This window comes from Tursiops truncatus, chromosome 20 (assembly GCF_011762595.2).
Source record: "Tursiops truncatus isolate mTurTru1 chromosome 20, mTurTru1.mat.Y, whole genome shotgun sequence".
NCBI classification, from domain to species: Eukaryota; Metazoa; Chordata; class Mammalia; order Artiodactyla; family Delphinidae; genus Tursiops; species Tursiops truncatus.
In genome coordinates this window covers 36,378,176-36,394,001 of record NC_047053.1, presented here as the reverse complement: position 1 = coordinate 36,394,001, position 15,826 = coordinate 36,378,176, and the positions used below count along the sequence as shown (strand labels likewise).

The 15,826-nt window shown below is 41.8% G+C and overlaps 1 protein-coding gene across 1 annotated transcript in view; it reads left to right on the top strand.

Annotated features, from left to right (window-relative positions):
* The first annotated feature begins 147 nt into the window (after nucleotides 1-147).
* Nucleotides 148-15,826, top strand: part of KPNB1 (karyopherin subunit beta 1) — a 25,601-nt gene continuing 9,922 nt past the window's right edge. The window contains exons 1-13 of the mRNA XM_019924966.3: nucleotides 148-453; nucleotides 558-616; nucleotides 2,814-2,996; nucleotides 5,457-5,657; nucleotides 6,560-6,712; nucleotides 8,381-8,440; nucleotides 9,217-9,306; nucleotides 9,654-9,764; nucleotides 10,524-10,625; nucleotides 11,872-12,096; nucleotides 13,310-13,501; nucleotides 14,305-14,435; nucleotides 15,503-15,650. Coding sequence (XP_019780525.1) covers nucleotides 414-453; nucleotides 558-616; nucleotides 2,814-2,996; nucleotides 5,457-5,657; nucleotides 6,560-6,712; nucleotides 8,381-8,440; nucleotides 9,217-9,306; nucleotides 9,654-9,764; nucleotides 10,524-10,625; nucleotides 11,872-12,096; nucleotides 13,310-13,501; nucleotides 14,305-14,435; nucleotides 15,503-15,650 — 1,695 coding nt within the window. The 5' untranslated portion in view covers nucleotides 148-413. The remainder of the gene's footprint in view (nucleotides 454-557; nucleotides 617-2,813; nucleotides 2,997-5,456; nucleotides 5,658-6,559; nucleotides 6,713-8,380; nucleotides 8,441-9,216; nucleotides 9,307-9,653; nucleotides 9,765-10,523; nucleotides 10,626-11,871; nucleotides 12,097-13,309; nucleotides 13,502-14,304; nucleotides 14,436-15,502; nucleotides 15,651-15,826) is intronic.

Sequence of the window (15,826 nt, the reverse complement as noted above, 5' to 3'; positions counted from 1 at the left end):
GCGCGGTGCCGCCGCGGAGAGGTCCGGCCCGAATATCCCTCCGCCTTCCTCCCTCCCCCTCTCTCCCTCCCTGCGAGCCGCCGTTAACTCACAGCCTCCCTTCCCTTCTTTCTCCCTCCGCCACCCGAGCACCAGCCGCGCTCTGAGCTGCCCCCGGGGTCCCTCCCCCGCCGTCAGAGGAGCAGCTGCCGCCGCCGCCAGTAGCAAATTAGGAGGGAGGAAAGACGGAAAGGAGGAAGGAAGGGGAGCTGGAGCGACTACCAAGAGGGAGCCGGTGAATGGGCTTGTGGTGACCCCCGCCCCCCACCCCACCCTCCCTACCCACCCGACCCCCAACCCCCATCCCCAGTTAGAGCCGCCGCCCGAGAGGCCGGGCCGTCGTCCTAAGAGGAGTCGCCGCCACCGCCTCCGCCATGGAGCTTATCACCATCCTCGAGAAGACCGTGTCTCCCGGTAGGACGCGGGGGCCGGGGGTCGAACTGAGGTGATTGGGTGGGGGGAGGGGAAGCCCTGGCCCCTCTGACCCTGTCCCCTTTCCCACTTTCCTTCCCCCCCAGATCGGCTGGAACTGGAAGCGGCGCAGAAGTTCCTGGAGCGTGCGGCCGTGGAGAACCTGGTGCGTGCCACCCCGCCGTCCCCCATCCCGCCGTCTCCCCATCCCCTGCATGCGGGCCTTCCCGCCCTCCTGGAGGCCCAGGCCTCGGGAACCCACCCCGCCCCATCCCGTCCCCCTCCCCCCCCCGTCCAACCTAACCCCGCCATCGGGAAGCCGGTGGGTGTGTCCCGCCCCGGGCCCGGCATCTGGCCAATGGCGCGGCGCGCCGGGGTGACTGCCACCCAATCGGCGTGCAGCCTGAGGGCGGCGGTGCAGCAGGAGGGAGAAAGAGGGAGGGAGGGGAGGTTAGGTTGCGCGGCGCTGCGTGTTCAGCAAGGGTGGGGGTGGGGGAGCCGGGCCTAGGGGCCATGTGGAAGCTACGAACCCTGCCGCCCGCCTTATTCGTACCGGGGCCGGCTTCTCCTTCCTGTCCCGTGGCCCCTGTGATTGTTCGCGTACTTCCCAGAGCTCTACGGTTTCCAGTCTCCCTTGGTCTGTGCTCATGGCCAGGCCTGCACCCGAATGCCTCTTAACCCATTTCCGGCAGTGTTTCTCCCTTTTTTGACTGGGTATTTCTCACCCGGGTTTTTGTATTTCCCCCCCCGCGTACCCCCGAATCAGTAGAGACTAAATCTGCACCCAGATAACAGGCTGAGGCTCATCCTTGAGATCGGGCCTGTTTCCAGAGGAAAGTTCCTCGTTTTTCATATTTTCAAATTTAAAGGATACAGAACAAATGAATGTTAAGTCCCCTAGAGACTGGATCTCTGTATAAAATTGTGAGATGTATTGGTTGAAACAACCTATGTGCCAGTAATGTTCCTCTTTGGATTCCCTCCTGTTGGGGGGATGGGGAGCAGAGAGAAGGGTGAATGATACTAGACATCTTTTAAAGGTAATAGTTCACTGTAACCAGATGTGTTCTTTTGTGTTACTTAGGCAAAATAACGCAAGAAAAAAAAGTGACAAGGTGTATTTTTATTTTATACAAACTGCCTTTGAATGGTTTTTGGGTTTTTTGTGTTTTGTGGAGTTTTCGTGTTTTTTGTGGGGTTTTTTGCCTTTCCATGTGTTAGTTTTTACTACTAATCTTTTTATCCTTAATTTTCCATAGAAAAGATTTTTATCCACTAGTATAGACTGATAATATTTCCATTTGGTATATATTCCTCTTTTCTTCTTTTGCTAAATATGCAAGGAGCCTTTTCTCTTATTCCTAACATTTTATCTTATTCCCAACATTCCTAACATTCTTTAGTGGTATATAATTAATAAAACCTTTAAGAATTATTTCCCACTGTGGTTGGAGGATTTGTTAGTGGTAAACTATTTGCTTTTAGTTTTTCCTGTTAGCTTTTCCATTGGAGAGAGCTTCTTGCAGGGAAGACTAGTGTGTGTTAAAATTTTTAAACCAAATTTTTAAACCAAATTGGGGACCTGAGCAGTACAAAAGATTGAGTATACTTTTCAAGAATCTACAGTAATGTTTAAACAACTCAAGAATAGGAACAACTCAAGGAATTGTTAATAACACACTTTTAGTGTGTTAACTCTTGCCTATTAAACATGAAGTCATTTTCCTTGACATTTTTATCTTTTCAGTTGCCCCCTATTTCTAAATATTTGTTATCACTTTTCCCTTATATATCTTTTTTCACTGTTATTTTGCTGAAACACTGAAAACTAAACTAGAGAACACTAGCCTCCTAAGTCTATGTTTTACATTTAGAAGTACTTCCCTCTCTTATAACCTGCTTCCCTGAGATCAAAAGCCACCCTGGGTGTCATTCTTTTTGGACCAAGATTTTTTTTAATCTAAATTTTAAAAGTAACAATTTTACTTTCTACCCTGTCATAACATATTCATTTAACAAATACAAATTACTGAGTACCGGGTTTTGTTCTAGGTATGAAGAAGAATCCTCTACCAGATTGTCAAGCTTACTTTAATTCTGGGGGATCTGATGTGAAGATTTGGGCACTCTTAGTTGATGTTGATAGGAAAACCTGTAACTCCTTGTTAAATGCTGAGTCTGTGTGAGAAGATGGATGACTTCCTCATGTACCAAATAACATTTTTATAGGAATCTTGAAGTAGATATTTTGGCATTTTCCGAAATATTATATGTCCTAAAAATTTTAGGTTTTCCCCTGTTTTTTGGTGCTATTCCCAATTGGTAAAATTCCTAAGAGGTATTATTCATTCACATCTTAACAGCCCACTTTCCTTGTGGAACTGTCCAGAGTGCTGGCAAATCCAGGAAACAGTCAGGTTGCCAGAGTTGCAGCTGGTCTACAAATCAAGAATTCTTTGACATCTAAAGATCCAGATATCAAGACACAGTACCAGCAGAGGTGGCTTGCTATTGATGCTAATGCTCGACGGGAAGTCAAAAATTATGTAAGTAGCTTTCATCTCCTTTTGGTCACACTAGCCTGGGGAGTGTCAGTTCTTTGGTCATCTACATGGGAAGGAGCTGACAGTGCAATAGATGTCTGGGATCTAAACTTAACTTGAAGGTAAAAAATGTATTTGATACAAGTCTTCTTTCTCAAACTGTCTTTATCCAAGTGATTTAGAGCTTAGTTAACTAACACTTAGCTCTTGCTGAACTTCTGCTGTAGATAGTTCCATTGTTTGGTGATTTAGGCATGGCACTGTGTGGAGTCAGAAGGGGAATTAAATGATCTCCTGGGCTTTCAAGCCCAAAGAGTTTGTGAAATAAGATTATGACATTAATCATGATTTTATCTACTTAGCAAATAATGAGAAACTTCTAGAGACATCTGGCTTTTTGTCAAGGTGTTTAAAAAGTGAGCTGATGGATTTTTAGTTTTTATTTATTTTTTTGAGGAAAATTGAATGTCACTTGTTACGCTGCGTTATGGAGTTCTTGTGATTTGCTTGGTGAATTAGAAATCCATAATTCTTGCTACAGCAAAGAACTCAGAATATGTGGACGTATATGCTTTTTTTTTTTTTTTAATTGGGTTCTTTAGTGGCCTGTGTTACGTGGATAAGGCACAGAGAGTAGTAAGTCAAACATCTGTGCAGTCATCAGTTGGTCCTTGGTATTTGAGGAGAAACCAGTGGGGGGATTTCTGCGTCTGTACTTGTGCTAGTCGTGGTTCTGCACATCAATCTTCTGTTTCCTGGTTCTGGGTGTCAGCATTAGGTAAATTAGTGCTCTTTACGGCAGTAACTTCTCTTTCTAATTATGTACCTCCTTCCCTCTTCACTCTTGCATGGAGGAACTCATGACAGGAAACTAGGTTACAAAAGCCAACTTATTTTGAATCTTCTTTGGAATATGTAGAGCTATTTCTGTCCACATTGGGTTTCCTTATATAATAACATTTTAATCCTTCTTTCAGTAATTTGATATAAATGAAGTTTATTCCATTAATCACTGGAAATCTTTTGTTGTTGTTTGTTTGTTTTTGTATTTTGGCCTCGCTGTGTGGCATGCGGCATCTTAGTTCCCCACCCAGGGATTGAACCCATGCCCCTGCAGTGGAAGGGTGGAGTCTTAACCACTGGACCACCAGGGAAGTCCCATAATCACTGGAAATCTTGGTACTTAACTGTATTCATTCAATTTCTCGTTTTCCTCAAATTACACAATAGTAAATGAGAGAAGACATGATTGGAACTGTAGTTGACTTTGGAGGGGGGCACATCAATCTTAACACCAAATTTAAAATTTTTGAGTAAGAATTTGTATAGACATTATTGAGCTTTCATGCATGAAAAAAATAGCAGTTATCTTGGGTTTTTTTCCCTTTCATAGCACATCTGGTAATACTTTTTCAGTGCTGGTGGTTATTTTTTAAAATGTGGGTCTGGACACAGTTGAGAGCTAATTTCTTACTCCTCTTATTTCTGATAATTGACTATTATCATTAGGGTCACCCCTAGTTTTAAAAAAATAACTTTCAGTAGTCAGGATTTAGACATTTGTAGTCTCTAAATCACCTCAAGTAATATTAATTAATGGTCTTCTAGAAGCAATTTAAAGGAGAAAAGCTAAAGATAGAATGGGATTCACGTATGTACTAGGAGATGGTGCAATACAGTATAAAGGCACCCTGGATTTCTTAGTCAGACTTGGATTAATACCTGTTCAACCCCTGCCCTTTTGGACAATTCATCTCATCCCTGCTCCCTGCCCCCTTCCCCATAACAGTCTTTCTTAAAGTCCAGTCTAGCTCTGGTAGCCCTAGGGAGCAAAACCTTCATTTAGAATCAATCAGAACTGTTATTGGGTAGAGCTGTTGGGAGTGGGCAGGGCTGATGATATACCGTATAAGGGGGAAGGATGGGGATTTCATTATTATTAGCTACAAAGCAGGATACTAAGTGACCTGACCTAGTCAGCAGAGCTGGCCTGGATATCTGGCAGCTACTCTTTGTCCTGCGTTCATGCCAGGAACAGTTAACTGTTTGCCTTTTGAGTGGACTGGTGATTCTTAGTGAGTTCATTGACAGAATTAGCTGATCGTGGTAATGATTAACCCAGGGTCAGTTGTGGCTTCATTCTTTATCTGTACCTATGCCTTTGCTACTTTCTCACCTTGTGTTGAACACTGAGGTGAGGTATCTGGCTTTGGAGATTCCATTTGGAAGTAGGAGATAATTGGTTTCATTTCTAGCCTCTGGGGCAGTGTTGATTGTGCTGCTGTTGGTATTGAGGCTGGCTGTTTTCCCAACAGGTGGCCTATACTGTATATGCCTTTTCCTACTTTTCTGTATTATAGAAAATTCAGAGACTGATGTAAGAGGTATGCTGGTAGGCAAAATATATTTAAGTAGTATTAAAATTGATATCTTTTGTCTTTTTGTGTGTGTACCTGCGTACAGGTTTTGCAGACTTTGGGCACAGAAACTTACCGGCCTAGTTCTGCCTCGCAGTGTGTGGCTGGTATTGCTTGTGCAGAGATCCCAGTGAACCAATGGCCAGAACTCATTCCTCAGCTGGTGGCCAATGTCACAAACCCCAACAGCACAGAGCACATGAAAGAGTCGACATTGGAAGCTATTGGTTACATTTGCCAAGATATAGTAAGTGCTGTATCTAACTTATATACCTCTGATTCCATCTGGTTGTAACATGCATGGTATTAGAATTATTCTTTATCATCATGAAGAAAACCAAGCTATTGCAGAGTGTTTTGAAAGTAGGGCTGCTTTATTTGTTATTTTAGACTTCTATATTTAGATAGTTAATTTATCCTCATATTGCTAAGCATGCCCTAAAGGAAAGAGACTTAAGGTTTACAAACTCAAGATGGAAATCCCTGTATGGAGGAGCATAGATATTCTCTCCTCTCCTTGATCTGATCGCTTTCTGAAGATCCTCAATGTACCAAGGATGCTGTGTTACTTTTTCAGTTACTATTTTACAGAAACAGTTTGCCAGCTTTTGCTGTAGTGGTTTAACCACTGGAGCCACAACACAGTATGTTAAATGCAGCCCTCCTAGGACTGTTGTTGCTGCTGAGGTTACTACTCTTGGTGTCTGTTTTGATATACAGATTTGATGAAGCAAAGAAGTCCACAGCACTTGACCTGGACTTAGACTCCATAGATGTGCCCAGGTGTTGATCCTTGGTCCTCAGATGTTCTGAAGCTTTACTTCAGTTGGTACAGATGGCCTGGAAAAAAACACCAGACTGCCATCTCCATTTGCACAGAAGGGGAAAAAAAAAGCCAGCATTACTTCATGCCCAGAGTCATTATGCTAAGAAGCAGAGATGAAGTTGATGAGTTTAACTTGTTTCAGTTCAATTTTGGACTACCAGACCCTGGGATATTTTGCAGGTGGTTTGTCCCTAAATGGAAATGTGTGGGAAAAGATCAGGAAAGTCTCATGATACTCTCTCAAATAGATTTTACAGTTGAAAGGACTGCTGATTAGTCATGAGCTCAATTATTATATTCACTGCACTTCTCTGCTGTTTCAGGACCCAGAGCAGCTACAGGATAAATCCAATGAGATTCTGACTGCCATAATCCAGGGGATGAGGAAAGAAGAGCCTAGTAATAATGTGAAGCTAGCGGCTACTAATGCACTCCTGAACTCACTGGAGTTCACCAAAGCAAACTTTGACAAAGAGGTAAGTGTCTCTTGATTAAAAGGTGTAGGTTCAGAGGGTGAGGCGTGAGAGTTAAATGAAAGTTTTGTTTTGTTTTAAGTTTATGACTTAGAAGGTACCATCTTCTTTAGAAGCATTTATTTCCCATCTAGTTAAGATTTGTGTTGTGTGAAACGACCATGGAGTAGGTGTTTGCCATTTCTCATCAGGCTTTTGGGAATAATGTGATCTAAAATGTTTCTAGGTTTAGGTTTTCCCTTTTGCAGTCCAAAGTGTGAGTATGCTTTGGGATTTTTTTTAAATATGCAAATTGGGCTGTTTCATACTTCCTTAGGAAAGTGCTTTTGAAAATTAATAAATAAAGTTTATTTTGCCTGAAAGTATTTCCCCCTATTATTTATTTGTAGTTGTGTTAAAATGTACAATAAAATGAAGTTTGCCATCTTAACCATTTTTAAGTGTAAAGCTCAGTAGTGTTAAGTATATGCACATTGTTTTGCAGCCAATCTCCAGAACTTTTTCATCTTGCAAAACTGAAATTATATTAACTCGCCATTTTCCCCTTTACAATCCCTGGCAACCACCTTTATACTTTCTGATTCTATGAGTTTGTTTATTCTAGACAGTTTATGTTAGTAGAATCATGCAGTATTTGAATTGTCTTTTTGTGACTGGCTTATTTCACTTAGCATAATGTCTTGGGTTCATGCATGTTATAGTATGTGTCAGAATTCTCTTTTTAAGGCTGAATAATAATTCCATTATATTCGTTGGTTGATGGGCATTTGTTTTGCTTCCTTCCACCTTGTGACTGTTGTTAATAGTGTTGCTGTATACATGGGTGTACAAATATATCTTTGAGAAGTCGTTTTCAGTTCTTTTGGATATATATCCAGAAGTCGATTGCTGGGTGAAAGCAATCGACTGAAAGTCTGAAAGCATTTTTGCACGTTTGTTGATGCTTTAGTTGGGCTTTTTGCCTTTTCTTGGCCTTAGAGTGGACAGAGTAGGGAGGTCTAAGAAACGAAAGCAAACTGCAATTCTAATTGCTTGGAAAATGTAGTTCATTAGTCTTCTCCTGTATCTTACCACATTTGATCTGGGTTTGTTTGAATTCCCTTAAATTTTATTTTTTTTTATTTTTAATTTTTAAAAAATATTTATTTATTTATTTGGTTGCATCGGGTCTTAGTTGCGGCATGTGGGATATTACTTGCGGCATGCGTGATCTAGTTCCCTGACCAGGGATTGAAGCTGGGCCCCCTGCATTGGGAGCACGGAGTCTTAGCCACTGGACCACCAGGGAAGTCCCTCTCTTAAATTTTAAATACAAGGAAGGGGGTTTTCCTAATTGTAGGGGGGTTTTTTGTTTTGTTTTAGCCATCTTTATTTCAATCCTGTGACCTACATTTTCCTGTCTGCTTCCTTCCTCAAGTCTTGTTAGTGAAGGTCATTTGGGGGATTAAAAGATTCAGGACCTCCTTAGAGGGCAGGTCATATAGTAGACACTGGGGGCAAACTCTGTAGAGCCTTCATAGTCCCATTACTGTGTCGGGAAAACCTGCTTGATTGGTCCAGGGTTGTGTGGGTCCCTGAGGGAGTGAGAGTTTTCTTTGAAGGGATAGTCTAGTAATCTTCATATATGTGGTTTATACTCTTCTCATTTTCTTTATTTTTATTCTTTTGCAGTCCGAAAGGCACTTTATTATGCAGGTGGTCTGTGAAGCCACACAGTGTCCAGATACAAGGGTAAGTGAGAGGTCATGTGAAAAATTTGTCTTCTGTCTTTCCTAGGAAATGCTAACTCTAGCATAGTAGTTTGAAATGTTGGAATCTGGTGACTTCAGAAATAGGTTTGACTAATACTGTTATTAAATAAGAATTTTTCTTCACTGAATTGGAGAAGAGGGAAGAATAGTCCTTGGAAAGCTAACATGATGGAAGTTGTCACCTTCTTAAAAAAGATTTAAGGGAGAAATGGTTTTTGATCAGCCTTGCTGTTTTTTTTTTTTTTCCCCGCCACGCGGGCCTCTCACTGTTGTGGCCTCTCCCACTGCGGAGCACAGGCTCCGGACGCGCAGGCTCAGCAGCCATGGCTCACGGGCCCAGCCGCTCCACGGCATGTGGGATCTTCCCAGACTGGGGCACGAACCCACGTCCCCTGCGTCGGCAGGCGGACTCTCAACCACTGCGCCACCAGGGAAGCCCAGCCTTGCTATTTAATTGCTGTAGGTTGTTCAAGTGATTGTTTTCCATTGTAGCCGTTGAAACAGCTTTCCTATTGCAGTAACCTAAACCTTGACCCTTGAAGCCGGTGGGAGTAACATCCAGTCTGAGGGCGTTAGTGAGTTTAGTCCTGCCAGGGGTTCCACAGATATCTTTAAAGTAAAAAAGAAGGAAAAGAAATACACTTCAATTGACACTATAGATTATTAACCCATTTGAGTGAAGTGGTTATTTCCCTTTGTCAGATTGCATTGTTATTAAACTAAATAGTAAACTGTTTAATCTGATGTTTGCAAAAGGTACGAGTGGCTGCCTTACAGAATCTGGTGAAGATAATGTCCTTATATTATCAGTACATGGAGACATATATGGGTCCTGCTCTTTTTGCAGTAAGTATTTTTATTTTATGTAGTTGAGCATAGAGCTGATTGCAAAAGTCCATTATTCTTAGTTGATGTTTCGTCAGTTCTGTAATTATTTAATGTTGTGAAATCAAGGAAATTCCCTGAGTCTGCGTATTAGATTTAAGTTCATCAGCAGTGTGCCAAGAAAACTTGTGCTACCTTTGTACTAATAAGAAGAGTATATTTTAAAAATCTCTTTTTCCTACCTTTCATTTCAGACCTAGCTTTCATAAATATACATTTTTGAAACTTGAGTATCTGTGATTATAGGAGGGGTCGAACTTGAACCAGCACTTATTTGGGACCTGGGGTGTTGTGTTTTCTCTCTTAAGATCACAATTGAAGCAATGAAAAGTGATATTGATGAGGTGGCCCTACAAGGGATAGAATTCTGGTCCAATGTCTGTGATGAGGAAATGGACTTGGCCATTGAAGCTTCAGAGGTGAGCCTGGGAGAGTCCATGTGGTGGGAGAGCTGTCATTCTGACTGGGCTTTGGGACTTAACCTCTTTTGTGGATATTATTTTTCCTCTGGGAGAGCTTTATTATGACCGGGCTTAGAGGGTATCTCCATTTGTAGAGATTTGGGGTTTTCTGCTAGCCAAAGGCCCTCATGAGGGAGACGGATCAGGAATGAAGCATCTCCTGTTTTTACCAGTCAGGATTTGTTGAAAATACTAGTACTGTGAACACAAGGGGGCAGCAGGAAGTCGCATTTTAACCAGGTGACATCTGATGCTGAATTATTTTCTTTTGGAAGGCCTAATGCAAGCATGGGATGTATAATTGATAGCTTACTAACTCTGGTGAAGGAATTAGATACAGAGAAAGGGGTTAATCCTGCACTCGCAAATTCGAATTCAAGCTTTGTTTCCAACCTTGATTGTCTTTATGTCCTACAAAAAGCACAATCTTTGGCATCTTTATGTAAGCTTCATACATCTCTTCATCCAGAGGTCACTTAGTGAATAAAGAATATAACTCTTAAGGTTGCCTTGGTCCTTTAAGGTAGATTATATGTATGGCCTAAAAGAATCTCATTGAAGTAGCCCAAAAATGAGCGCCTCCAAAGAGCACACACACTGCATGTTACCATGTGCTCCATGTATTTCTGTACAGACCTGTGGGCAGCTCTCACTGTATGCCTTTAGTATCATAGCTTGTTTGCTGCTGTCCAGAATTTGCTTTATGTTTCTCCTCAGGCAGCAGAACAAGGACGGCCCCCTGAGCACACCAGCAAGTTTTATGCCAAGGGAGCACTACAATACCTGGTTCCAATCCTCACACAGACACTAACTAAACAGGTGAGTTACCTTCCAAATCTAGCCAGGTGAGCTGTGAAGCCTTGTTAACGGTTGGTTTGCTGTGGAACAGTTGCCACGAAGGAACTCAGCAGCTCTTGAACTAGTTGATGTTCTGTTATAGATGCCTCGGGAAGAGCTGAGCTGGATCAGTAAGATCCTCTAGGCTCTGAGTAGTTTTTGATCAGCCTGACAAAATAACTGTAGCAAGACTTCATGAGGGATGTGGGTTTAATGAGTAAGTAGAGAAATTATCTTATAAGAAGTGTATCTTGGTTGCCATTGTTCCCTTTCAGCTTCATGCATCACAGTTTTTCTTGGTATGGTGTTTGGAAAGATTCTTTCTGTCACCTCATCTCTTCTGGTGCATGTGAAATATTATCAAAGAGCTGGAAGTGCTTTGAGGAAACAACGCTGTAACTTTGAGCACTGCAAAATTTCTTCGTACACAGGAATGTAATTTGTTTTTAGGGAAGTACATGACTCTTAATAGAGCGATCTTGAAAGATAAATAGAGATACACTTAGTTTGAAATGGACTCGGTGTTCCCTTAAATTTTCATCTCATCTTTTAGTTTTACAGTTGTTGTTTTTCTATCTTTGACCTTAGTATTTTCACTTTTGTATATTTTTGTTGTGCTTTTCTCATTTTGGGAACAAATCATTCTTTAGGTATATAATTTTCTGAAGTTGCATAAGCAGCCTACCTTAAATTACTCTGGTGTGAACAGCCACAATAAGAAGGATATACCTTGAATTCTAGTTTCAAGGGAGATCTGAATGGAATCTTTTTTAACTTTTTACTGAAATAATAATTACTAGCACACCAGAACCACACTCCCCACCCCCATCCCCCCAGTGTCTTCTTCCTGGTCATTAACTCCTCCCTCACCTTTCACTGCATAGATTTTGACTGATTTTGAACTTTATATAACTAGAATCAAGTAGCATATATTCTTTTGCCCTGCTTTTTACTTTATGTGTTCAAGATTCATCCTTATTGCATATAGTTGGAGTTTGTTCATCTCATTGTATAGTGCTAAGAAGTATCTTCCCTCTATCTACATCTTGTTTAACAAAGGCTGTGCTGTGATGAATCTTTGTGGAAGGGATAAAGATATGAAGGTTTTATATTTTATTTACTTCCCCAAAACTTAAGTTGTAATGATATTTGAGAGTAGTCAGAGGACCTTTTGAGTTAAAGTGATTCTTTGAACAAAAACTTAATTAATGCCACATTCTTTCACTAGGATGAAAATGATGATGACGACGACTGGAACCCCTGCAAAGCAGCTGGGGTGTGCCTCATGCTCCTGGCCACCTGCTGTGAAGATGACATTGTCCCGCATGTCCTCCCCTTCATCAAGGAACACATCAAGAACCCTGATTGGCGGTACCGGGATGCAGCAGTGATGGCTTTCGGCTGTATCTTGGAAGGACCAGAGCCCAATCAGCTCAAACCACTAGTTATACAGGTGAAGCTGAGGGAGTTTGTGGGTGGAAAGTGGGATATTTATTGTTTATTTAAACTTTTTGCTTGAAGATTTGCCTTTGTTTTTTTTATTTTTTTGCGGTACGCCGGCCTCTCACTGTTGTGGCCTCTCCCATTGCGGAGCACAGACTCCGGACGCGCAGGCTCAGCGGCCATGGCTCACGGGCCCAGCTGCTCCGCAGCACATGGGATCTTCTCGGACCGGGGCATGAACCCGTGTCCCCTGCATCGGCAGGCGGACTCCCAACCACTGCGCCACCAGGGAAGCCCTTGCCTTTATTTTAAAAACAAAGCTGTAAATAGTTATCCACAAAGATTACTTGTGGATAGCTATTCGCTGTCAATGAGGCATAAAATATATTTCTTTTTTTATTACAAAAATCATATGACTTGAAAAATGCAGAAAAGGCCAAAAAGAAAAAGCTACCTTTAATCCCATTGCCCAGTGATAACAGTGTGCATGTATGTGCAACAGGATGGAGATTTTACTGTACAAACAGTTTTAAAACTTGTTTTTTCACTAAACGCTATATCATAAACAAGTCTCCATATTTTTTTTAAATTTATTTTTGGCTGCATTGGGTCTTCGTTGCTACACGTGGGCTTTCTCTAGTTGTGGTGAGCAGGGGCTACTCTTCGTTGCGGTGCGCGGGCTTCTCATTGCCGTGGCTTCTCCTGTTGTGGTGCATGGGATCTAGGCACGCAGGCTTCAGTAGTTGTGGCGCACGGGCTTAGTTGCTCCGCGATATGTGGGATCTTCCCAGACCAGGGACTGAACCCGTGTCCCCTACATTGGAAGGCGGATTCTCAACCACTGCACCACCAGGGAAGCCCAAGAGTACATTTTAATTGAGCTTAGCGTATATAGACCTCAACCGTTCAGGAATAGCTAAATGCCATCACAGCTTCATCCTGGGATCTCTGCCTGAGTAATTCAATAAAGATTGCTGCAAGTATTCATACCAAACTCTTAATAAAACTGTGTATTGGGATTTGGTGAAGAGAGGAGGACTTTTTCACTTTTCCAGTTACTTTTATTATATTGTTGGATATTTGATAAGCATGTCTTATAAAATGACAAAACCATCTTGATACTTTGAGTTAAATTCCAAACATCAGTATTTCCTCTTCTGAGGTATCAGTCAGCATGAACTTTAATCTTTGTTTTGCTTTGCCAATAACTGTTGTATTTTCAGGCTATGCCCACCTTAATAGAATTAATGAAAGACCCCAGTGTAGTTGTTCGAGACACAACTGCATGGACTGTGGGGAGAATCTGTGAACTGCTTCCCGAAGCTGCCATCAATGATGTCTACTTGACTCCCCTGCTGCAGTGTCTGATTGAGGGCCTCAGTGCTGAACCCAGAGTGGCTTCAAATGTGTGCTGGGTGAGGGATTTTCTTCCTGGTGAGATAAGGAGGTTGGCCAAGCCATTGGCGAGGAAGTAGGAGGTGTGGGAGAGAAATGGGTCTACCTCACTAGAAGGCTTTTTCTGAATAGCATCTCCTTTCTAATTTCTTCAATTAAAATGTGGGGGAGATGTGAGCTGCATGACCCAGTGGGAACTGTTGTCTCATGGTGACTGGTTCCCGAGCCATTTAGAAGAGTCATGTTAAGCCAGCGGGAAAACTATCTGGACTTGGGTTTTTTTCTTCAGTTGCTTGGGGACAAGAAATTTTGATTAAGGTAGAGAGTTGCTGGCCATGAAAAGTAACCATTGCTGAGAAGGGGGTATGAGGGAAGGAAGGTAGGCAGCTCAGTGTTGAGTCAGTATAGGCTGAATGTAGTTTGTTAGGGACCTTTGGGGTTTGGGGGAGGAAGGTAAAATAAGGAAGGAGTGGGACAAAGAGGCTTTCTGTGAATGGAAAGAGAAGAAATGAAGTGGCAGGCATTCGTGGTAGGTGAAAATACTCTGCTGCTTAGAGAGTTGTGTGTAGATTATTAGGCAGCAGAAACAAAATATAAAGAAACATACGTACATACATACGTTTATTTAATTTTAAGGGTAGCTGTACATGTTAAGTTGTCTTGAGATGACCTGGATAGGAAGAATTGAGGATTCACTGCCATTGGTTTATTCTTAGATCAGTTGGAAAGGAACTCTGCCCAAGGTATCTTAAGGGAAAATGAGGTAATCCTGGAGTGGGATTCTTTTGAAGTTTAATTAATATTTACTCTGTCTGGGTTTAAGGCTTTCTCCAGTCTGGCTGAAGCTGCTTATGAAGCTGCAGATGTAGCTGATGATCAGGAAGAACCAGCTACCTATTGCTTATCTTCTTCTTTTGAACTCATAGTTCAGAAGCTCTTGGAGACCACAGACAGGTAACTGATACTACACAGAAATGAGTGAAATGAGTGGTGTCTTTGCATCCAACTCCTTTTGCCTCTTGTGTAGGGACTGTTTAACCTAATCATAGAAACATTGCAATAGGAGAAATTAAAAGAATCCTGTTCTAGATTGTTTAAATAAGAGTGAGGAAAGAAATGTAGACTTTCGACTACCTTAGAATTGTACGGTTTATAACTAAGGTCAGAAAATAATCTCATTTCTCTACAGGTAGAGAGTAGTTGACCTAGAGAGGTGCCTTCATTTTGCAGTGTCTACAGTTAATAGGAGTATTTGATTATGGTATAAGAGAAATAGTAGCTCTCATTATGAATTTAGTTGCCATACCAGATTACTAAACACCATTTATGATATTGGGTGAGGAACTTGGCATTAAATACAGTTGTTTTATAAATGACCTTTGGAAATGTAGTTTGAAGGGGTTATAAGTTGGGGACAACCTTTAATTATTGTGATTTTGTGTAAGCTATACCTAAAGCCATGCTCAAAAGAAACCATTAGGAAGAGGGCTGGATATCAGTTCTTCATGCTTAACTAGTTCATTTCTTCATCTCGCAGATGAATGAAGACAATTGATATATCTTTTTTTTTTTTTTTTTGTCTGACCACACCACGTGGCTTGTGGGATCTTAGTTCCCCGACCAGGGGTTGAACCCCAGGTCCTTGGCAGTGAGAGTACGGAGTCCTAACCGCTGGACCGCCAGGGAATTCCCAAGTTGTCTTTTTCATAGCTACTTGTGCAGCCTCTTCAATTATCCACATGGGTTCTTCAGCATTTTTAACTATTTTTCCTACAATTTTAGCCCATTTCCAAAAGGGCCATTCTAAAGTTTAAACAGGTCTGGAAACCATATTGAACGTAGTCATTGGCTCAGAGATTGAAAATTTGGTTCCAGGCTGTATTGTGTTTGCCAAACTCAGATCAAGTCTGCAACCATATCGGTTTCTGGGTTATTTTCAGTGAGAGAGTTTCTATATTATAATGACTTCTCTGTCCTTTCTCCGTTAAGGCTTTACGATTTTTGCTGTCTGTTCCTTACAGACCTGATGGACACCAGAACAACCTGAGGAGTTCTGCGTATGAATCTCTGATGGAAATTGTGAAAAACAGTGCCAAGGATTGTTACCCTGCAGTTCAGAAAACGACTCTAGTCATCATGGAACGACTACAGCAGGTGCTCCAGATGGAGGTGAGACTGAGGGCGTTCCTGGTTCCTGGTGGGAAGGGTGTGGTACTTAACACAGAGCTCTAGTTTCAAGGCTGTTCTCTTTTTTTCAGTGCTTAAGCATATATGTTCTCAGAAAGATATAAGGCTTATACAAAAATTGTTGCAACTTAAAATTGTATTGCTTGCTACAGTTTATT